General features: G+C 47.0%; 2 protein-coding genes across 5 annotated transcripts; one reads left to right on the top strand and one right to left on the bottom strand.

Moving 5' to 3' along the window:
• The first annotated feature begins 7259 nt into the window (after window positions 1–7259).
• On the top strand, window positions 7260–9102 carry LOC120685611. The gene has a single exon (XM_039967639.1). The coding sequence runs from the start codon at window positions 7451–7453 to the stop codon at window positions 8975–8977; it is 1527 nt and encodes a 508-aa protein (XP_039823573.1). The 5' UTR covers window positions 7260–7450; the 3' UTR covers window positions 8978–9102.
• Window positions 9103–11759: 2657 nt separating this feature from the next.
• LOC120685610 (splicing factor U2af large subunit B-like) lies at window positions 11760–16980 on the bottom strand. Of its 4 annotated transcripts, XM_039967635.1 has the most exons (11): window positions 16800–16980; window positions 15727–15986; window positions 15486–15584; window positions 15017–15090; window positions 13934–14013; window positions 13776–13817; window positions 13648–13707; window positions 12943–13563; window positions 12692–12827; window positions 12378–12445; window positions 11760–12247 (listed from the first exon to the last, which is right to left on the bottom strand). In XM_039967635.1, exons 1-11 carry the CDS (start codon window positions 16857–16859, stop codon window positions 12110–12112), a joined length of 1638 nt encoding a protein of 545 aa, XP_039823569.1. In that variant the 5' UTR covers window positions 16860–16980; the 3' UTR covers window positions 11760–12109. The 4 variants fall into 4 exon arrangements, with proteins under 4 accessions (XP_039823569.1, XP_039823570.1, XP_039823572.1 ...); XM_039967636.1 differs by lacking the exon at window positions 16800–16980 and having other exon boundaries at window positions 13934–14335; window positions 15727–15816; XM_039967638.1 differs by lacking the exons at window positions 15727–15986; window positions 16800–16980 and adding an exon at window positions 14253–14335 and having other exon boundaries at window positions 15486–15543.
• Window positions 16981–18728: the final 1748 nt, after the last annotated feature.

Below are 18728 nucleotides of genomic sequence, written 5' to 3'. Positions count from 1 at the left end.
TCATCTAGCTTTTTAAATAATTTAAATGATGTACATCATTAAGTAATTAGCTATAGAGATAAGTTTAAGATGGTTTCTTTAGTCTCTTTTTCTTTGCGGGTACAAATATGGTCGGATGTTCCATATTTATTTCGGATACGGATGTGGAATCGGATAGAGAAAAATTTTGAAAACTGGATTCGGATACATCCATATGACATCCATATTAAAATCGAATACGAATATCCATATTGGTGTGTTAAGAGGATACGAATTAGGATAATTCGGATGTTGAGTCATCCATATCCATCCTTACTCTATGCCCATCCTCCATTACCGCGGTAGGTAAAAAGCCCCACAGCGGGGTTATGCTTTTGTTGTTACCGTAGAGCCAGGGGTGTAGGCTGGCTACTGATGCCTAGCCATAGCATCTGCGTGACTGCATCAACAGGCCAAAGTGGAGTGGGAGAGAACCCCTGGCCCCTGGGGCGCTACCGCTACAGTCGAAGCACAGTGGGTGAGCGCTGAGCGGAGCCTTTGTGCGACGGGCCCGCCCGGCAGCGTCGCTTTAGGGCACTGTGCGATCTTTCGTGTGAGCACATGCACGGGGGGCGAAAGCAAAGCTGACCGGCGCCAGCGCCTCTACGTACTGCTACTGCTAGTCTAGAGCCGCACGTTTTCGCTCGCCGCTGCTGTCTGTCTGTCACGTGGGCCGGCGGGCGCAAGGTGAGAGAGGTCTGACGCCGAGGTGAAACTCTTTTCATCTCTTGGCACAGGAAAGGCAATGAGATGAGATCGACCGTAGAAAAACTACAGTGCGCGTAAGGTAGAAATTGGCCGGAGGAGGAATGGTATCGGCGGCGTCGCCCAGCCATGAGCCATTGATCACGCGTACGTACAGTACAGGGAAGGCGACACCCGTGTGCGTACGCGGGCGGGCCGGCTTGTCTCAGGTGCTGCTGCGGCGGTAGAAATGTCCGGACCAGCCTGCTCCCAGGTGTTGGCACCATCATATCATTGCTGCGCCAGTACCGTATTCTTTCACCCCTCGCAGCGCATCGGAAACCGCTCACGGGCGGGCGACGGGGACGTGAAGCAGCAAGGCAAAGCATGCATGCATGGCAGGGGCAGGGGCAGGGGCTGGCATGGCATGGCATGGCCAGCCGAGCTGAGCCGGGGCGGGCGGGCCTGGCCGGCTCTGCGCCTCTGCCTTGTTTTCTTGCCCCGCGCACCGCGCGCCCGCGCAGCACCAGTGCCCGCCCAGGGCCGGGGTCGCTCGCTCTTGTAGTCTGTGGGCACCGCTGGGCAAAAGGCTCGCACGGACACATGCGTGTCTTGCTACGCCTGCCGTGGACGCTAGCGACCTGCAGCGCGGCCGGCCTCTGCGGCGCGATCTTTTGCCTCGTTCGGCCGAGCCGCAGGCCGAGAGATCACGGAGAGAGAGAAGGGGAAAGCGGAAAGAGCATCGCCGCATCGGCGCGTCGTCGTGCATGGGTCGCTCCGCTCGCGTCCAACCAACCCCGCGCCGCGCCCCCGGCGTTCCATCGCGCCAAAGCCGTCGCGGGCCTCGAGGAAAGCAAAGCAAAGCAGTGCTTGCCCGGCCGCGGCAGGCAAGGGGGCTCATCCGGCCCGGGCGCCGACACAACATATTGCACGCGCTTTATAGTGTTAGGTACTCATCTTCATGATGATCATTTCTTGGTTTGTGAGGTATTTAACCTTAAAAGTTTTTTTTTTTCGGAATGTGTAGAGATTCTCTGTAAATTGTTTGACAAATTCGTGGTCTAAAACCAACAGGCGTCCCCGTAGATTTTAAATTAATGACCAAGTCATTTGCCATGGTGAGTATATTATTAAATACCCGAGATATATATCACACATAGCTTTTAACTTCTAGTTAATAACATCATGTTATTTCTCCTAATTTTTGATGACCCGTGAGTATTCATTATGTGCATATTCTCACTGGGATCAAGTCCTTCAGGGAGTTTCACTCCAGTGTTTACCACATTAGGTGGCACCCTCCATGGGCTTCCTCACAGTTTTATTTTTCTGGCATTATACTCCACTTCATGCGAGTATGATTTAGTGCGTGTTTATATTTCCACTTCAAGCTTTCAGGAATATTTTATGAAGAACATTCTTGCTTCCAATATAAGGCATTCATATGGGCTTTCTCTCCCCCGAATGCCGATATTAGATCTTCATTAAGTTTATAAATACATAAAGTATAATCTACATGGAATTTCTTCTAGAAAAATTAATTGCTCATTCATTAAAGAATTCCCCATATACTTTTGATTCCATAATACAAATTGTTTTCCACGTAATAGACTAACATGTCTATTTTTCCTTTCACTTATCCGCAAATCCATTCTGATTGGGTCAACCAATTTCTAATTGGATAAATTCATATTTAGCCAATTCTAGGCCAGTTTGCTCCCCCTGATCTTAGCCTTCTTGACTAAATATAATTAATGACTTCTTGACTAAATATGAGTGAGCCAGCATGCTAGCTATTTGATAGTTTATTACGATGGACTACTAGCCATCTCAATAGAGTGGGAGCTGCTACTCAACAGAAGCTTGAGTGAAGCATAGCATGCAAGCTAGTGCAAATACAAAAATAACACGATGGCTACAAGCTAGTGTAGAGCGTAATTTTAATGTGATACCCGTGCAAGGGTTCCTAGTCAATGTAATGACATGCTGGTCCTTACATTGGAGTGAAAAAACTATTAATTGGTCATTCTAAGTGACACAATGGTATATGGACTACAAAAGTATGTGAAGAGCTACATGCTTAGTCATTGCAGTGACTATGGCTATGGGCCAACTTGCACGTTGATTGTCCCAACAATCTAACAGGATAAGGCTCTGAACCAACAATCTTATAGGATTAGGGATATGCCTATTAATTTTTTTAAAATACTTTATCCACATTCTTCATAGACCTCTATAGACCAAATTTCTCCCGCTTTTCATACCATAATTGTACTTTAGGAAATGTTAAGCTCAGGCATGATCTATGAAAAAGTTTCATAGAATTAAATATATTGCTAGTATATATATATAATATGGTATGAAATTCATATATTAGTTGTACTATTCAATGTACAATAATGCGGTGAGTAGAATAAACTTCAAGTTATAGGGCTTATGTATTCAATATATAGTTGAGTAATATATCAGTTCATCGCCAGATTAAATCCTTCAGGATAAATTAAGAAGCATGTATGTTACTGTTCATGTGCTTCTTGGAAAATTCTGTTTTCATTCTACCTACGAGGTAGTAGTGCACACTAACCTTCATGGTTACTTGAGAATTTGTGGAAAATATCATTTCAGATGAATATTTAATAGGCAATATAAAGCAATTTTTTTTACGATATCTAGCATATAATTCTTTAGTTATTCCATAAGATTAAACTGATTACTACAGGTAAAATATGTTACAAGCATGTGAACAAAACATAAGGTGAGTAAACCTATGAGAGGTAAGAAACACCATCTCTTAGATTTGCCCTTCTAGTCTGGGAAAGATACTTAAATTAATGCTATACTTCATGTTTTAAAGCAAATGATAATAGCCTACTCTTCATGAGTATAACCAAATTCTTCGTGAATATAATTAATAATGCAACTTATGTCAAAAATTCTATTTATTTATGGTTTAAGGGGTGAGTATGAAACTTCTTTGTCTCATTGCGTCTCCCACTGAGACTAACATCACTTCTGGAATGTATTTTATTTCCTTCCACTTCCATGGCTTATGCATCTTCAGATTGCATAAATATTGTTTTATATTGAGCTTATGCACATTCTTCTCGAATTGCAAAAATGTCTACACGACAAACAATATATTTCTTCAAGAAAACATATTAAGTTCGCATAACTTCATGTTATGTCTAGCTCAAATAATTAATTTGCTTCTCAAGAGTTTACTGCCAGTAAATCATAATGCCATATTGGAAAATACATGTGTTCTGGAACAATAAGCTAAAATAACTTTCAGAGTTATATAGCATATCTTCTAGAAATTATATGGTGTAGGCTTCAAACCAATATTATATTTCTTCGAGAAATAATAGATTTCATGTCACGTTCTACATTATTTATGCAATTGTTACAAGCACACTTCATGTGTGTTAAATGCATGAAGTAAATGCAAAATTAATTATGATTGGTTAATCTATTTGATAGATATTTCCCAGAACTTTTTGTCGGGTACCACAATTAGGGACACCCTAATCGGGGTACTAAGATCGCTTTAAAACGCAAACACATGCTAAGGCAACTGGGCCCACAAAGGCCCACGGCCTCCCTCCGATCTGGAAGAAAGAAAAAGACTCAAAGAAGCCCAAACACGTGGCCCAACGACACGGTGCGGCCCATCCACGCTCCCCTCGGACCGCGGGGTGGTTTCTGCCTCGCTCGAGGGCTCCCGTCGAGACCCCTCGACTGCGCCCCACATCTTCGCCTCGCTCGAGGGCAGCGAACCTACCCTCGAGCAGGCGAATCATCTCCGCCTCGCTCGAGGGTGGCGAACCTACCCTCGAGCGGGCGAATCATCTCCGCCTCGCTCGAGGGTGGCGAACCTACCCTCGAGCGGGCGAATCATCTCCGCCTCGCTCGAGGGTGGCGAACCTACCCTCGAGCGGGCGAATCATCTCCGCCTCGCTCGAGGGTGGCGAACCTACCCTCGAGCGGGCAAATCATCTTCGCCTCGCTCGAGGGTGGCGAACCTACCCTCGAGTGGGCGAATCATCTCCATCTCGCTCGATAGTAGTGAACCTACCCTCGAGGGAGTAACTCATCTCCGCTTCGCTCGAGGCCACCCCTCGGCGCAAGGGACAAACAGCCCTGCAGCTCACCCGCCCGTCGTACGGCGGCTTTAAGTGCCAACCACTCCTCCACAGTGCTCAGGACAGACGGTGTCAGACCGCCATTTCCCACGATGGCTGTGACCGGAGTCCCATCCGCCAACTCCGGTCACTGCTCCGCCATCCCGGGCGCTGTGGCAATACTATGGGACCTGCGACGCGGGACGGAGCGTGCCCGGCACTGCTCCCCGCACTATTCTGCCAACTCCGGCCGACCGGGCTCTACCTCATCATACGTATGGCCCCGGACCACCTCCTGCTTGGGAGAGGGTCCGGTGTCGCCACGAGCCCCTCGCAGGGTGGGGGCACTCTGGGGCCATCGATCCGTGGCTGGACTGTCCAGCCAATCGTATACCATCCAATTGCCGCAGCGGATCGTGGTGTTTGTAGGGGCGGGTGATGCCACCAGCCGCCCCTAAAAATATTTTTATAATTTATTAGAAATTTTATTTAATTGTTTACATATAGCAAAATAAATTAAAAAAATGTAAAACTTCTACACTATAGTTATTGTGAACTATAAAAATGTAAAAAATATGACAATTATATTTCAGTGTATATAAAGATTAAGATTGTAGAAATTTCAAAGTATGACTTGAGTTATATGAGCTACTATATAGTTATATCTATTAGAGAACTTGTAATAATTTTTTGGACCATTAGATGACTTTTAATGAAAAAGTTGTTAACTACAAAGTTTTAAATCTCGAAATTCTCTATAATTTTGGTATAAAATTTGACTTCATCCGAGATCATATGTAAAAGTTATGAATTTTTTTGCGTGGAATCATTTGTAGGGGCGGGCCATGCCATCACCCCCCCTAAAAATAGATTTGTAGGAACGGGTGAGGCCATGACCTGCCCCTAAAAATATTTTTCTAATTTATCAGAAATTTTATTTAATTATTTACATATAGCAAAATAAATTAAAAAATTTGAAACTTCTACACTATAGTTATTGTGAACTACAGAACATAAAAAAATATGAAAACTATATTTCAGTGTATATAAAGGTTAAGATTGTAGAAACTTCAAAGTATGACTTGAATTATATGAGATACTATATAGTTATAGCTATTAGAGAACTTGTAATAATTTTTTTAAATCATTAAATGACCTTAAATGAAAAAGTTGTTAACTACAAAGTTTTAGATCTCAAAATTCTCTATAATTTTGGTATAAAATTTGATTTCATCCGAGATCGTATGTAAAAGTTATGATTTTGTTTGCGTGGAACCATTTGTAGGGGCGGGCCATGCCATCACCCGCCCCTAAAAATTGATTTGTAGGAACGGGTGAGGCCATGACCCACCCCTACAAATGCCACCATTTTTAGGGGCGAGTGAAGCCATGACCCGCCCCTAAAAAAGCTTTTCTAGGGGCGGGTCGGATGCTACAGTAACCTCACTCTATTTATAGCAATGGGTGGAATTTTGGTCCGCCCTTAAAAAAATCGGGGTGTTTCTACAAATCATTTTTGTAGTAGTGAATTGTAGGGGTAAGTACATTGGACCTGTCTAATCGGCGGTATCATGTAGTTACACATCATCTTGAGACGATTGGATAAACAACATCTATAGTAAATTGTTATTTTGGTTGTCTCCTAGTACTTCTTTTGTAGTTATTTCTCCTTTTTTTCTGTGCCCTTGATCGGTTGTGTGTGTTGGTTGGGACGCTGCCACCCCCCCCCCCCCCCCCAAGTATGCTCTGCCTATATGTGTTTTGTATTTATTCTTGTTGGTATACCTTTTCCTTACTTCTTTAAAAGATGTATATACATATTTGACAAAAGAAAAATAACACATGCACATACTGCATCAGCTTCCTATTATATTGAAATTTCGGAACACCAGCCTGCTCGAGAGGCTGCTCAAAACTTGTCCCAATTAGCTAGTCTAACTGTCTAAGTCTATCCCATCATTTAATTATATACTTACTAGATAGTTGTTGTGTTGCTTGAGTAGGTATAGTTACAAAAAGGCCTTATAGCTAGTGATGGAACCAACGGTAGTCAAGCAAACGTAAACATCATGTTCAGTAACGTCAGTTGTGGAAATGATGGTATAAAGAAACCGGTGATACCAATATATATATTTTCTACATTGGTTTGTTATAGTACACAATAATGTTTGAGATAAGTACCAATTAACATGGCTTGAGATACCAATTTTTGACAGCTCAGACACATGTGGGTTCATCCTATATATTTATAGTGTGTAACTGGGTTTAGTATGCTTAACGCACATGCTTACGTGGTGATTTGTTGCTTAGAGTGAATACAAAATACCTTCATGGACATGACAGGTTGGTCGTCTTATCTGTGCTCTATGACTATGAGAGGAGCGTCGCCAAGGCAAGGTCGTCATGCTTCTCTTCTGCCCAGATGTAACATGTAAGTACGTCTTCCTCTCTTGTCTTTTCTTTCTTTGGTCTCACCCACTACTAACCATTATTTTGATCCATTTCTAGCTCTTTTCTCACTCTTTTCATTTCTTGTGTTTTTTTAAGGTCTTTTTTTTTCATTTCTTGTGTTTTTACAGTAGCACTTCGTGCATCATATCAGTTAGTTTCAGCTGTCCTATTGGATCATGGAGCCAGATGCAGCATGGCTGCCCTGGAACTCTCAGCTGGCCAATTGGAGCATGGAACCATCAGTAGCAGTATGGACTCATGGCCTCCCTGTGGAGTATCACTATCCGGCCACTCAGATAACTAGTTGCTGCCTCCAAACATCTGTCCCTACTACTAGCTCTACTGGAGGGAAGCTGGTTGATCATCATGCAACGGCAGCAGCCACACAGCTGAATGATCCGATCGAGAAAGAAGCATCACAAGAGCTTGAGGTTGATTTGCAGAACATGGTCCTGAAGATCCATGTCGATCCGATCCATGCCTTCGAAAAAGCAGCGCACGACTACAAGGCTGGTGTGGACTTGATGCGGCTGAAGATCCACAGGTACCCTGCGACCATCCGAGCTCTCGGCGAGCTCTACACCGTCCCGACGACGGTGGCCATCGGCCCCTACCACCACGGCCGGGACCAGCTCAAGCCGACGGAGAAGGTGAAGCACGTCGCCGCCTACAACTGCATCAGGGAATCGGGCCGCCCGGTCCAGGAGATGTACGACGCGGTGGTCCACGCCGCCGGCAGCACCCAGGGCCTCTACGACGGGGACGCGGTGGCCGGCGTCGGCGACGACGACTTCCTGCCCATGATGTTCTACGACGCTTGCTTCCTGGTCCAGTACATGCTCACGTGCACCCGCGCCGGCCTCGCCCAGATGGACCCGGCGCTGCGGAGCTTCTTCGACGCCAACGACAACGACGTGTTCCGCGACATCACGCAGCTCGAGAACCAGCTCCCATGGCGGGTGGTGGAGGCCGTCATGAGGTTCAGGCCCGTGCCCGTGGCGGAGTTCGTCGCGTCGCTGAGAGGCTGCCTGCAGGACCGCAAAGTGGACGACGCCGACGAGGAGCCGTTCGCCCTGGACGAGGGCTTCGAGCCGCCGCATCTCCTCGGCCTCCTCCGGTTCTACATCGTCGGGAGGAGCCACGCCAAGCTGCCGGCGGTGCCGGAGACGGACGCGATCTCGTTCTCCGTCAGCACCATCGAGCTCGCCGAGCTCATCCACATGGGCCTCAAGGAGAAAGGGAACCTCTTCGCCGAGCTCTCGCTGGCGCCGCTGTCCCTGGACGACACGCGCACGAGCCTGCTCGCCAACATGGCGGCGCTCGAGCTGTGCTCGACGTCGAGCTTCCCGGACGCCGACGACGAGGAGTCCGCCGTGTGCTCGTACCTGCTCCTCCTGGGCATGATCGTGGACAGGGAGGAGGACGTGCACGAGCTCCGGAGGAGGCGGCTCCTGCAGGGAGGAGGAGGGCTCACCAACAGGGAGGCGCTGGAGTTCCTGGCGAGGCTGCAGGGGCTGCGCCTCGGGTCGCGCTACGTCCGCACAATGGAAGAGATCGAGAGCTACAAGTTGGAGCAGAGGACGAGGACCAAGGTGCACGCGTTCGTTTACAGGAACATGAAAACGATGATCGTCGCCTTGTCCGCCATTGCTGCAGTTGTAGGTATCGTTGGGACGCTCAAGTCGCTCAAGGTTGTCCATTGATCAGCTACTGTATGATACTAAGATGTTAGTTGTAACAGCCAGTGGGCCGTGTTGGACCGGACCGAATATGTGACACTGTAGCTCCGGTTCTATTTTAGTCCCATACCAGTAACGGAACAGAGACTGACCAGCTTAAAAACCTGAGCCTGGGAAGCTAGTAACTCTGGTTCGAACTTTTTGCGCGAAGCAAGGACGAAAGCACAAGAGAGTTATTTAGCAGGTGTGTTTTACTCAACGTGCAGAGTAGATCTTAGCCATTATCCGGGCCGGGTTGTTACAGGGGTATCAGAGCCAAACTCTCGCGGTTTCACGCCACATACGGGCAGAAATGCGCGTACATGAGCACGTGCGCGCGTGGGGACACGGATGCCACCGGCATGTGGACGGACACATATGGGCTGCTAGTATGAACCCACGGACGTGGCACATGGGATCGTTAGCACTAGACGTATGGGACATGGCCAAGAGAGGAGATCCTGATCTTTTGTCACATATGGGTAAGCTGGTTCGATGTCTCGACGAGGACGTCGAGTCCTCAACGGGGGTGATTATAACAGCTCGTGGGCCGTGTTGGGCCGGACTGAATGTGCGACCCTGTAGCAAAAGTTACTGTAGCATCGCGGGGTAATGTAGCAGTGGCACAGTACTTCCCAGTTTAGTCCCATACCGTTAACGGAACGAGAGACAGACCAGCTTAAAAACCTGAGCCTAGGAAGCTAGTAACTCCGGTTCGAACTTTTTGCGCGAAGCGAGGACGAAAGCGCAAGAGAGTTATTTAGCAGGTGTGTTTTGCTCAACGTGCAGAGTATATTTTAGCCGTTATCCCGGGCCGAGTCGTTACATTAGTTACTTCCAACTATTACTTCCCTCATTAAAATTATTGCCTGCATCTGCATGACATTGGCTAGAAAATGTAAAGTGGATCCATCTTATAACTTTCTGATTTTCTAGCTTGTTCTGGTGTCAGTACTGTGTTGTGTGTTTGTCAGTTGGCGACGGGATTTATTTGCCGTTTACAAGCTACCCTGTATATATACACAAGATTGGTTACCTCCTTGTCCATCAGCCTATTCAATGCATAGGTACAAGTTTTAACCGCTCTCGCCTGAAAATCCTATCCTTCCCACCCATCCAAGTAAACAACTTGGGCAAGTTGTAATAGGAGTTGATATGTACGATACAATGTGGTTGGTGGTAGCTCTACATCTCATAGTGGTCAGAGCTATAGATGGTACCACCAAACCATGTGGGTATGTGCATGCATCAAGATCAATTTAAAGTACGTCAATGACTTCGCTCCAGCCGGCCGTGTATTTGTGCAATCGCACGGCCATCTACATCTTCTCTCTTCTTTTTACCTCTCTCACTGTCTTTCAATCTTATCTCTTCCAGACACCTCCCTCCCGTTCTCCTCTCCCCTGCCTTCCCTTCCCTTCCCTTCCCTCCTCTCTCGCTACCGATTCCCCTTCTCCTCCCCGCCACTGCCACCCTCCGATCTCGTCCAGCGCCGTGGTCTCCCCTCCACCCCAACCATGTGGTCGCCTTCCCATCGTGGCATCCCTCCCACGCGCACCTCCCTCCCCGCACCCTTTCCTCTGCGCGTGCGGGGTTGCGGCGGCGATGTGCGGCATGAGGGGCTATGGCGTGGTTGCACGGAACCGCAACAACGTGCGTGTGAGGGGCCATGGTGGGTATCTGTGTGGAGGCGTGGAGCCACAATGCCATGCGGTGCGGAGCAGCGGCGGCGGGGCAACGCTGAGCGGCAATAGCAACGGCGTGCGCAAGCGGAGCCGCAACTGAAACAGCATGCGCGTGAGGGGCCGTGGTGGGTCGGCGCGAAGCCGCAACACCATACGGTGCAGAGCAGCGGCTGCAAGCGTGCGCGCTTGGAGCTGCTGCGGGGGATGGGGGAGGGAGGGGGGGAGGGCGTAGAGCCACAACAGCATGCGCAGCGGAGGCCCGAGGGGTGGGGCCGGCGGGTCTGCAGCGTGAGGACTGTTTCGTGCGCAGCGGAGCGCGTAGCTGCACTGGCAAACAACAGTGCACGGAACGGAACGACACCAAGTTGAGCATATGCAACTTAATTTTTAGGCAATTTGTGCTAAATCAACTAGCATTTTTGGTAAAACTCATAAACATTTTTATTTGGTTAATTAGGTCTTTTTCAATCTTGCATAGGCATTTTAACGATGGTTCTCAATAACTACAGAGGCAAATATTGGATTTCTAGTAAGCAATAATATTATTCTATCTAGGGAGAAGAATACGGTTAATTAAGCAATTTTGTTGAGCATCTTGTAATTCGCTTTTTTCATTGTTTTATGTTGTGTTTAAGCCGTTTTGGCAAATCAAGGAGGACATGGTGCGGAGCTTGAGTGACAGAAAATGCATAGCCGCATAGGAAAGGAAGATGCGAAAAGCAAATTTACTTTCAATATCTAATCATCTAAGTGAACAATTCATCGATGCCTTATAAAGTTACAAAGCAACCAAACCCAAATAATTTTTGTTCACATCAACCCACATAAAGACAAGACGAATGTGACCTTACAACTCCAAACGACTCAAAACATTCACTCGACAGTCGACTCCAGGAGCACGTTGGGCGTTTCCTGTTGCGCTTAACAGACGATGCATCTCATATCCCCAAAGTTAGGCTATCCTTGAGCTCGGTATCAAAATATGGTTATCTCCCTTATCAAACTTGTGCATCCACATAATAATTTATGTATCATTAAGATCATTATCAACCAATCATTAGTGGAACACATAAGGCACAATATGATCCAAAACACCATCGGAATGCACTATTTAACCTTTTACAACAATATATCTCATACTGATCCGCTGGGAAAGCCAGCAAGCTGATCATTCAGGTATCACCAAGAAAATCTGACAGAAACAGTAATAGGTAAAGCGAACCCAAACATATAAAGCTGGAGGCTGAGAATTCAACCTACTTTTCACCATCTATTCTTACAAAGTTCATTCATAGCCATAGGTGGCTATAAATCCAGGGCTTGAGCCAGGTTTGGCTGAGATGAGAAACCGTTCATCTTTGTTGCGAGTAAACAAACAAGTAGCAAAAGGACTGACTGGTCACTGACTACTGATAGTCGAGAGGGGCAATATTTATCCATCGTATTCCCCATTGGCAAACTTGTCCTCTGCATAGCAGACGGCAACAACCGGGTTCCCACCAAATTTCCTTCCATGCAATGCCGTCTTTGCTTTGGTAGCGCCATCGATATCTGCATATTCCAAGAAAACCTGCAACAGAAAGCTTCATTCATCAACCACAAAAAAATAAACTTCATTCATCTAAGATAATTCAATAGGATGGAGATGTTTCTGCAAAAATTTGAGAAGATCACAAGTCATAGCACAAAACAAGGCTCGCCTTTCCAACTCCCGCAACTGGCTGGCCACTGGGATCAGGACGTGGGATGACAACTCTCACCAAATTACCTGGGAAAGAAATTATTTGTCAGTAGTAACTAGACAGTCAACAAAAGGAGTAAGAACATGTTGAATCAGCAGACAGGCACAAAATTTGAGTCCTACGGAAACTAAAGGAATAAATAAAAAATTCCAGGATTCCAAAATGGCATGTTTGATAGACTACAGTTAAGCCAAGCAGAAGATCAGCAGGTGATCAGTAGCCTAAATTACAACCCATAAGATGATAAGTAGTGACGATGTATTGAAATATACCATATTTCCCTGCTTCTAGCCTCATGTCTTCCATAATGTCCTCATACTCTTCATCATCTTTTAACTCATCAGCACTTACAACCTGGGTGAGGCAAACAACCTTTGTAGGGATCGCTCCAACTTGATAAACAAGTTTCTGTTCATAAAGAGTATCAGGGACAGAATCCAAGAGCAATGGAAAAATATACAACCTAATGGGGATAAGAGAATAAGTAGTTTCCATGGATGACAACTAGTAGTTGGTAATATACCTGTAACTGCACCTGTTGCTGTGCCTGCAATAGGATATTTTCCTGCTCTGGTCTGGGCTGAGATCCCCCCTGGTTTGCTCGTCTGACAGTAAGGGTTTTGTCTCCCATCTTGATACCATTTAGAGCAGCACAAGCAATGTCAGTGACAGTGAGGTCCTGGTACACACAGAATGCATAGCCCTTTGAGTTACCAGTTTCCCTATCCTTCACAAGATCAAATCCTCGGAGAGGTCCGAATGACTCAAGCAACTCCCGAACTTGCGCTTCAGTGAAGTAATACGGAAGGCCGCCCACAAAAATACGGTCTGGACCTTCTAAACCCCCAGCAGATCCTGCTGTTAGGCCAACTGCGGCAAGATTCAGATTGGGGCTTGGCTGGCTTGGGCCCAGGGCAGCTGCCAGTGAAGGGTTATAATCTGTTGGCCTTCTAACCTTCACTGGAGCCCCTTCAAACAAAATGCCATCCAGGGCCATAGCATTGCTTGCTTCCTCAACAGATCTCATTTCCACAAAAGCAAATTTCTTGTCATGATTTATGTAGACATTAAGAACAGCATCACCTGGACCAGCAGTGTTTCCTCCAATAGCAGCCATGACTTGATTAAAGTAAACTGCTACTGTCTGTAGGGAAAAAAAGAGAATTGAACCGAAATTTGCAAATTACATGCATAAGTGATGTAAATTAACCAAACTTCAGGTGTAGACCTGTTCGTTAGCAGATGGAGGGAGCCCACCGACATAAACACGCCGAGCATGACGAGTAGCCTGAGAGAAATTGATGTTGGCACATTGTCTATTGATACCTGCGAACATTATTAACTAAAGAGCCATACCTGTTGAGTCATTGCTTGTGGCTGGATGACAAGGGGGTTGAACTGATTCAAGCAAAAATGCACGTGGTTACAAAGCAGCAAAACAATCCAGTCCAGGCAAAAAAATCATACAAAAAAGAGTAAAGGTTCATATTAAAGAAAATAGAGAAAGGAATTACCTGCCCAGCAACACCAAAAGGTAGTATGTTTGGAAACATGCCACCAATGCTGGGAAGAGAAGAACCCGGCGGTAACTGGCCTGCAAAAAATCAATAAATTTCTAGTAGGAGACATAATCAATTAGCAATGAAGGTATTGCTTCTAAAAAAACTTGAGATACAGAACCACCTATACTGTATTCCATGTCAAAGAATTAGTAACATATGTGCAAGGACAGATATAAATATTGTATTAATCATGAAGCTAGCAACCATAGTACTAGCTACTTGGAGATGAACAGGACAATATCAAACCGGCGCACTGATTCCTCCTCCTTACATTAAAGCTACAGTAGGCAGCTCATTCCACTGGCAGCAGTGGGGCAAGTGACCCAAGATTGCCTTGTTACCATACACGGTTGCCTTCTTAACATACACATACACAAAACAGACAAACAACAAAGAACAAAAGCAGAAAATTTTGCTTAGTTCTCAGTTATTATTAAGTAATGATAAACGAAAATTTAAAACTTATTTGAACCAGAAGACATTATGATACATACAAGAGGATCACCAGTGGATGCTTAAGGGCCGCCTATACAGACAAAGAAATCACATCTGGGCACTTTTTATCTAAATTTATGTCATTACACATGAGTGTCTATCAAAGCAACCTACAAAAAATTGTATCTACAGTTCTACAACAAATAGTCTCTTACTATCTCCTTGTCCTTACAGTGTTTTAGGTGGACTCCACTAGGCATCTTTTAACACTGCTGTATAACTGTATTGGTGTTAGCAGGTGCAAGTTAGGTGCTTGGAGATATGGCAACTAAAAGGATATGTCCACAGACACCATTGGAGACGCTCTATCATGGAATACAAATTTTTATATTGCCCAACATTATTCAGTATTCACTTATGCTAAATAACAAATTAGTAGGGGACAGTGATATGCCAGGAATTATAGTAATGGAGGTGGCTGTGACAACGGTATAGCATCATGAAGGAAACAAATGGTTAGGAAGTCACAACTACAAATAATCTAGACAAAATTGCAAAGATGAAAATATTAAATATTTAACTGAGATGATGAGAGCATACTTGGCGTTGGAATAACTGGAAATGTTGAACCCATTGCTTGTGGGGGTGGTGCATCAAATCCACTAACTCGTTTGCTGCTTAAACACAATTCGTATCAATTTCTAGTCAGAAACTGAAGTATAAAATGGAAAAGTGATTACCGCATGAGAGAAGTGATCAAATATAAATAGAAATAGATGCCATCTCTTAAATTTTCAGTTATCTTATTTAAATATGCATTGAACATGGCTCGAATGAGTTTTAAGAGGGATAAGGGTCCACATAAAAATGAGGAAAAATATAAACACTAACACACGACACATTCGATTTGAACTTTCAGCATAGGTACCCTCATTACCCAGAGAAATTTGAACATGGTAATACTAATAATCACAATGGAAGGAGACCAGGTGGGTGGACTTTATAAGGCTACCATATCTGAATCTGAACAACATAAACAATGGATCGCCGAGGACCTTGACTATCATACCTTCTTGAACGCGACCTCGATCTCCGATCTCTGCCCTTTGAACGAGACCGTGAGCGAGAACGATGCCTGCGGTGCCCATCTCTATCACGATCTCTTCTCCTGCTTGTTACATATACCAGCGTTCAAGAAAATTAGGTGTTAACCCCAAACTATCAACCTGACATGTCCAGAATATGATCGGATAACTTCTGATGCATCCACAAGAATCAAAGTGGTGGTGCTGCAAACACAACAGGCATACCTTTCAGAATCACGGCCTCTGTGATCATCCGGACGGTCTCTCTGTTCCCTTCTTTCACGGTGATGCCTACTTTGGCGATCCCGATCTCTATCTCTGTCTCTGTCTCTGTCTCGTTCCCTGTCCTTGTCCCTATCCCGATCCCTGTCTCTCCCTCGGTCTCTGTCACGGTCCCTGCGACGATCCTTGTCCTTGTCCTTTTCTCTATCTTTGTCCCTGTCCTTGGATTTTGACAACTCATCGTCACGCGGCAGTGTGTCTCCCTAGAGATAAGAGTATAGGATAATGTCACAATGTAAGCTTGAACCTATCAGCACAGAAAGCAGGCTAAAAAGAAAGCAGCTTGTCTTGAATCGCAAGGCAACAAAAAAGTATAAATCCACAAAAAAGGTGCAACACACGAGTTCCTACAGATATTAAAGGGGGGAAAGATCTGCATCAGCATGTCCACACACACGAGTTCCTACAGATGGCTGCCTCAAGTGGCCAGCTCAAACTCTCGATATGTAAGTTTAACATCTACAGCAAAGTCCCACTTCCCGATCTGAATTGAAGCTCCACAGCTGAAAAGCATAGCTTTAAATCGGACGTGAAATCCAGTTTCAACAGGAAACATCAGTACTATAACCAGCACATCAGAAGCCGAAAAACCCAAACTAATCGAAGCCTCCTGCTAGTAAACAACTGCCCACTGCAAATCTGCACCGAATCTACCAGCACCACCCGAACCCCTGCCTCGCCCATAAGCTCCCCAGCAGCGGCCACAACACGCAACCAAATCGGGCCACCCCAGTTACCGGCACGGATTCCCTGACCAGGCCACCGCGCTCGCCCGCGGCAACCGAGCCGACGGGGCGGCGGCCGGATTCCCCCCTCGCCCAGACACCACGCCCCGACATCCGCAACCGAAACCGAACTAGCCGCGGGGCGCCGGCACCCGCGCGGGCAGATCGGGGCGAGGCAAGCCGAGCCAGGCCGGCCCGAGACGGGGGCGGAAAGGCCGGCGCGGGCACAGATCGGATCACCCCGCAGCAAGGAGGAAAGTGAGGAGGAGGAGGAGACCCGGGGACGCTCACCTCCGCGCGGACGACGTCCTCGACGCGGTCCCCGCCGCCGGCGGTGGTGTCGTCGGCCATCTCGTCGCGCCGGCGCCGCCGCTGCTGCTCGGTGGGGGTGGGGGAGGGTTTGGGGGGCTTTCGCCGGTTCGTCGCGAGGCGCCTTCTCTCTTCTTCTGGGCCGAGGGGGATCTGGCTTTTGTGCCATCGCTCGTGTTGTTGGGCCACAAGTTGGAGCCGGAGAAGGATTGTTGGACCAAGTGAATAAAACGAGGAAGGCCTATGTGGGCCCTCGAGGACCACAATGACCTAATGCTAACGAGGGAAACGTTGCCCCAACGTGAATGAAAGTTTCAATTTCCTCGAGAAAAATTTGAAGGTTCAAACTTTCAATCTGGATGAGTGAGGCTCTTCAGCTTAACCCCCCACGGAGCACGCTCCCCATGACGTGCATCTGAGCGATGGACCTGAGCAGTTCTTCAGCTTCTTCGCCAACGACGTCGTGTGCCAGGCCGTGGCGGGCAGGCTCCCTAGGGAGCAAGTCCGAAACAAGCTGTTCAAGATGAACACCAAGCTCCTGGAGGTTAACTTGGATGACTATTTCCCCAGCTTGTAGGGCTCAACGTGGTGTCTACCAACAATACTACATATCCGATCATTGCAAACGTCTCGTCACTGTCGGTTTGAAATGAACTGGCAGCGATAGTCCATCACCACCGGTACTCTTTGGAGCCAGTGGTGATAGATGATGAGGGCATCACCACCGGGTCGTATCTAGATCTTTTTGCTCTCCACACTGCTACTTGGTCTCACTCATCTCTGTCACCTCATTCTCCTCTTCACCCCACCGAGTCCCTTCCATCCATCTCCTTGCCATTGTCCATCCCTTCCTCCTCCACTCCACGCTCACCCTGTCCTCCTCCTTTCCACCGCTGCTCCATCCCCACATCCTCTTCTGCCGCTGTCCTCTCTCCTCCTAGCGGTGCAAAGAGTGGGGCCAGTGCGGCCAGCCGATCTGCGCGTCGAGCGGGCTAGCGGCACACCCTGCAGATCTACGCGACGAGTAGGCTGGCGGTGCTGCTCGCGTGTTAGGGGCAGCAGCAGAATTTCTCACAATCTCACGGGCGTGGCGGCCGCAGTGCCTGCGAATCGATGGCAAAGCAAGCATGGTGGCTAGCCAGCGGGGCCAGCCTTTTTTTTTTGTTTCATGACAAGGGTATCACTGCTAGTTCTAGACCCAGCATTGATGCCCCAACCTATCACCATCGATATAAATCCAACGCTCCCCCAAAACCGGTGGTGATGGCCATTTTTAACAAACGGTGATAGGGGGTGCTAGAGTAGTGCAAGGTTGTGAAGCACGAGAAAAGATGGGATGACCTCTTGGACGGCCTCATGGACAAGCATGGTAGGAAGATGATGAAATGGTGAGCATGAGGAGTACTTCACCGACGGTCTGCTCTCCATTCAACAAGAGTACAGCCTAACCAGAGACAACATCAAGGCATTACTGATGGTATGTAATATATGCTGCCCTTGCGCCCCGCAAAGTTCTGTTTTCCATCGACGCGGTGACTTTTATGTATATATAAATTAATTAATTTTTTTCTTAAAATTTGCTCAAATTTGAATGGACAGTATTTTGCTCAAATTTAAATCCGCTGAGATGGTGGAGATGCAATGAGCAAGCTTCTCGTTCAAGCTACCTAGGAGGCACATGACGAGGCCCTGATTGAGGAGAGGAGAGCCGACGTCACGCAGTGTGCCTGCCAGGTACTTGATCTTGCCGCAGAACTCGGTGATGCTCATGTCATCCTACTCAAGGGCGTGGAACGCCTGCTGAGCCTGGGCAGTGCGCTAGGTGACATTTTAGAGGAAGAGAACATCGATGGCGGTCCAGCCGGAGTAGGCGTAGTCGTCTGGCTAGAGCACGAGGGAGAGGTCGTAGGA

This window comes from Panicum virgatum, chromosome 8N (assembly GCF_016808335.1).
Source record: "Panicum virgatum strain AP13 chromosome 8N, P.virgatum_v5, whole genome shotgun sequence".
Taxonomy (NCBI): domain Eukaryota; kingdom Viridiplantae; phylum Streptophyta; class Magnoliopsida; order Poales; family Poaceae; genus Panicum; species Panicum virgatum.
The sequence above is the reverse complement of the archived record's forward strand: the minus strand, read 5'-3'. Positions and strand labels throughout refer to the sequence as shown.

Excerpts from the sequence above, each read along its gene's own strand:
- LOC120685611 (XM_039967639.1), top strand. The coding sequence starts at position 7,451 with ATGGAGCCAGATGCAGCATGGCTGCCCTGGAACTCTCAGCTGGCCAAT.
- LOC120685610 (XM_039967635.1), bottom strand. The coding sequence starts at position 16,859 with ATGGCCGACGACACCACCGCCGGCGGCGGGGACCGCGTCGAGGACGTC. Across the intron at positions 13,818-13,933 it reads CTTTTGGTGTTGCTGGGCAG|TTCAACCCCCTTGTCATCCA; the intron begins GTAATTCCTTTC and ends TGCTTGAATCAG. Across the intron at positions 13,708-13,775 it reads CACAAGCAATGACTCAACAG|GCTACTCGTCATGCTCGGCG; the intron begins GTATGGCTCTTT and ends AATTTCTCTCAG.